Raw genomic sequence first — 2,807 nt, 5'->3', positions numbered from 1 at the left:
GTGGAAGTAGGACTCCCTTGGGCGCGCCTAGAGAGGTCGGCCCCTCCGCCTCCTTCACTCCTTTATATACGGGGGAGGGGCACCCCATGGACACACAGGTTGATCATTGATCTTTTAGACATGTGCGGTGCCCCCACCATAATCCACCTCGGTAATATCGTAGTGGTGCTTAGGCGAAGCCCTGTTTCGGTAGCAACATCATCACCGCCACGCCGTCGTGCCGACGAAACTCTTCCTCGAAGCTCTACTAGATCGTGAGTTCGTGGGACATCACCGAGCTGAACGTGTGCAGATCACGGAGGTGTCGTACCTTCGGTGCTAGATCGGTCAATCGTGAAGACGTACGACTACATCAACCGCGTTGTCAAATGCTTCCTCTTATGGTCTACGAGGGTACGTAGACGATACTCTCCCCTCTCGTTGCTATGCATCATCATGATCTTGCGCGTGCGTAGAATTTTTTTTGAAATTACTGCGTCCGCCAACGCCGGCTGCCTGCTCTACCGCCTCGCCGCCTACTCCGTTGCCACGCCACTTCCTCCGTCGCCTCAACACACGTCGTTCGCCTTTTCCGCCTTGTCTCGCCGCTTCTCTTCATCAGCACCAGAAGATAAAGAGGAAACGGATCCCCTTTTCGGCAAATCCCTCGACTTGCCGACTCCGACGATGGCGCTCATGTCCTCGAGCTTGATCTGGAGGCATGGCAGGTCCTCAAGCTCGTCATCCACCACCTCCTCCTCCAGACTTCGAGCGGATGATGTAGAAGTCAACGACGCGGGGAGGATGACCACGGATCTTGGCGACTGAGCCGCCGCTGCCGCCAAGATGCTGACGCTGGTGCGCGCCCCTCTCCGCTGCCTCTTGCTATCCTCGCCCCCAGCCTTGTCGCTCTGCTCCCCCTACATGACTGTAGGCCACCGCAGCGTCGGTGGCGGCGTCTCGCCCCTTCTCCTGATGCTCTCCACTTGCCCCTCGGCGTGGCGTGTCGGCGAGGGCTTCCCGGCCGCAGGGGCACCAAGCGGGGCCTCCTCGCGAGGCAGGAGCTTCTATGCCCACCCCGTCAGCATGGACGACGAGGCGCCCTCCAGCTCCGCCGCCGGTAGCGTCTACGACCTGGCCGTGCGTTACCTCACCGTGGATGAAATTGCCAACGCTGCAAATCTTGACGAGGTGAGTTCATTCTCTCGGCATTTTGGGATTCAGACAATCGGATGATTTCCTGTGGTTCTAGCTAACACAATCTGAGCATGTTTCGGCCTTACTATCCATGGCTTGCTTGTTACAGATGATGCACAAGATTTTTCAAAGTTCTAATGTGTGCAATCATATGTTGTGCAGATCTCCATAACCAGCATATATGCACACTGGGAGGACGTGGGCTTGAGCATTTCGAATGCTGCAAGCTCAAATTTAGTTAAGCTTGACTGAATGTAGTAAATTCAGTTTAACTCTGAATATGTACTTTGATGTAAATTTGAATGTACAATTGCTTGCAATTTTTTTTGTAGGTCATGTTTATTCAGAAGAAGAAATGAAGTGCTGAAGGTTTTTAGTAAGTTAGTGGTTAACTGAACTACTGATTTTTTTTTAAATGAACATGAACTTGATATAGAGAATCAGTGTACATAAACATTGTTTCTTTCTTTCTTTTTGCAGCAAGCAGCAATAAGACAATTCTTCCTAACCAAAAAATTTCAATGATGGGGTACAGAAAAAACACTTGTAGCCATTTCTATAAACTGAAACAAACCCTGAACCTGAATCTGTCAACCCTGAACCTGATTGTGAACAAATCAAGTGCCAATTCACCCTGAACCTGATTGTGAACAACCCTGAACATGTGTTGTTGCTCTCCAAGTTTTGTTTTGGAATTTCAATTTCCCCTTGGCCTACTCAATTCAATTCAAATCGCGAACAAATCAAGTGCCAATTCTATTTCTATCATGTGCTGATTGTGAACAGAGCAGCAGCAATAGAGGCAACAGAGGCGGGCGGGGCAAACTCACAAGCAACAGCACCAGCAGAGGCGGGGCAGGGGACAAAGGCAACAGCAACACGAAAGGTCCACGGCGACAACGTTGACCACTAGCAGAAACAACATGGGATGCGGGAGTGGCCGGAATTTTCCACGGCGCCGGCGGCCGAAGCGGACGAAGTCGAGCCGCAGGTGGGCGGCCGTGGGCGGCGAAGGTGAGTGGCGCAAGTGTTGGGGAGATTCCACCACGTGGACATGGAACATCACCAGGCGGGCGGCGGTGTGGGTACAGGCAGGCGACGGCGGCGCAACTCCGAGCGGGCGGCGGTGCAGGTCGATTTTGTGCCGAGTGGCGCAGGTGGGAAGCTGGGCGCAGGGCTAGGCGGGCGGCGGCGCTGGTGTTGGTCGCGTGCTGGGCCCGAAGGTGGATGGCGACGCGCGACCGACGGTGGCTGTAAGGCGCAGACGACGGGGGAGAGGAAGGAAGGAGATGGGCTGAATCATGACGGGTTTAATATTTTGAGGTTTTTTTGCAAAAAGATAATACATTGTGCGCTTGACAATTTTTTCCGGACGGAGGGAGTATGATTGTATATTTTATTTATGGTGTTGTCCTACCGTGCCTTCCGTTCTCGCGCAAATGTGAGGGCCCCCTGTTGTAAGGTGTTGCAATATGTGTATGGTTCGCTTACGGTGGGTTGCGAGAGTGACAGAAACTTAAAATCCGAGTAGGTAGGGTATGACGTATGTGAACAAAGAGGACTTGATACTTAATGCTATGGTTGATTTCATGACCTTAATGATCTTTAGTAGTTGCGGATGCTTGTTAGAG

The 2,807-nt window shown here is 52.2% G+C and overlaps 1 protein-coding gene across 3 annotated transcripts; it reads left to right on the top strand.

Annotated features, from left to right (window-relative positions):
* The first annotated feature begins 525 nt into the window (after nt 1-525).
* On the top strand, nt 526-2,575 carry LOC119267980. Of its 3 annotated transcripts, none has more exons than XM_037549451.1 (4): nt 526-1,170; nt 1,339-1,413; nt 1,509-1,552; nt 1,963-2,575. In XM_037549451.1, the coding sequence occupies exons 1-3, from the start codon at nt 826-828 to the stop codon at nt 1,533-1,535; spliced, it is 447 nt and encodes a 148-aa protein (XP_037405348.1). In that variant the 5' UTR covers nt 526-825; the 3' UTR covers nt 1,536-1,552; nt 1,963-2,575. The 3 variants fall into 3 exon arrangements, with proteins under 3 accessions (XP_037405348.1, XP_037405347.1, XP_037405346.1); XM_037549450.1 differs by having other exon boundaries at nt 1,509-1,556; XM_037549449.1 differs by having other exon boundaries at nt 1,509-2,575.
* Nucleotides 2,576-2,807: the final 232 nt, after the last annotated feature.

This window comes from Triticum dicoccoides, chromosome 3A (assembly GCF_002162155.2).
Source record: "Triticum dicoccoides isolate Atlit2015 ecotype Zavitan chromosome 3A, WEW_v2.0, whole genome shotgun sequence".
In the NCBI taxonomy this organism is placed as follows: Eukaryota; Viridiplantae; Streptophyta; class Magnoliopsida; order Poales; family Poaceae; genus Triticum; species Triticum dicoccoides.
This window is presented reverse-complemented; position numbering and strand designations above follow the sequence as displayed.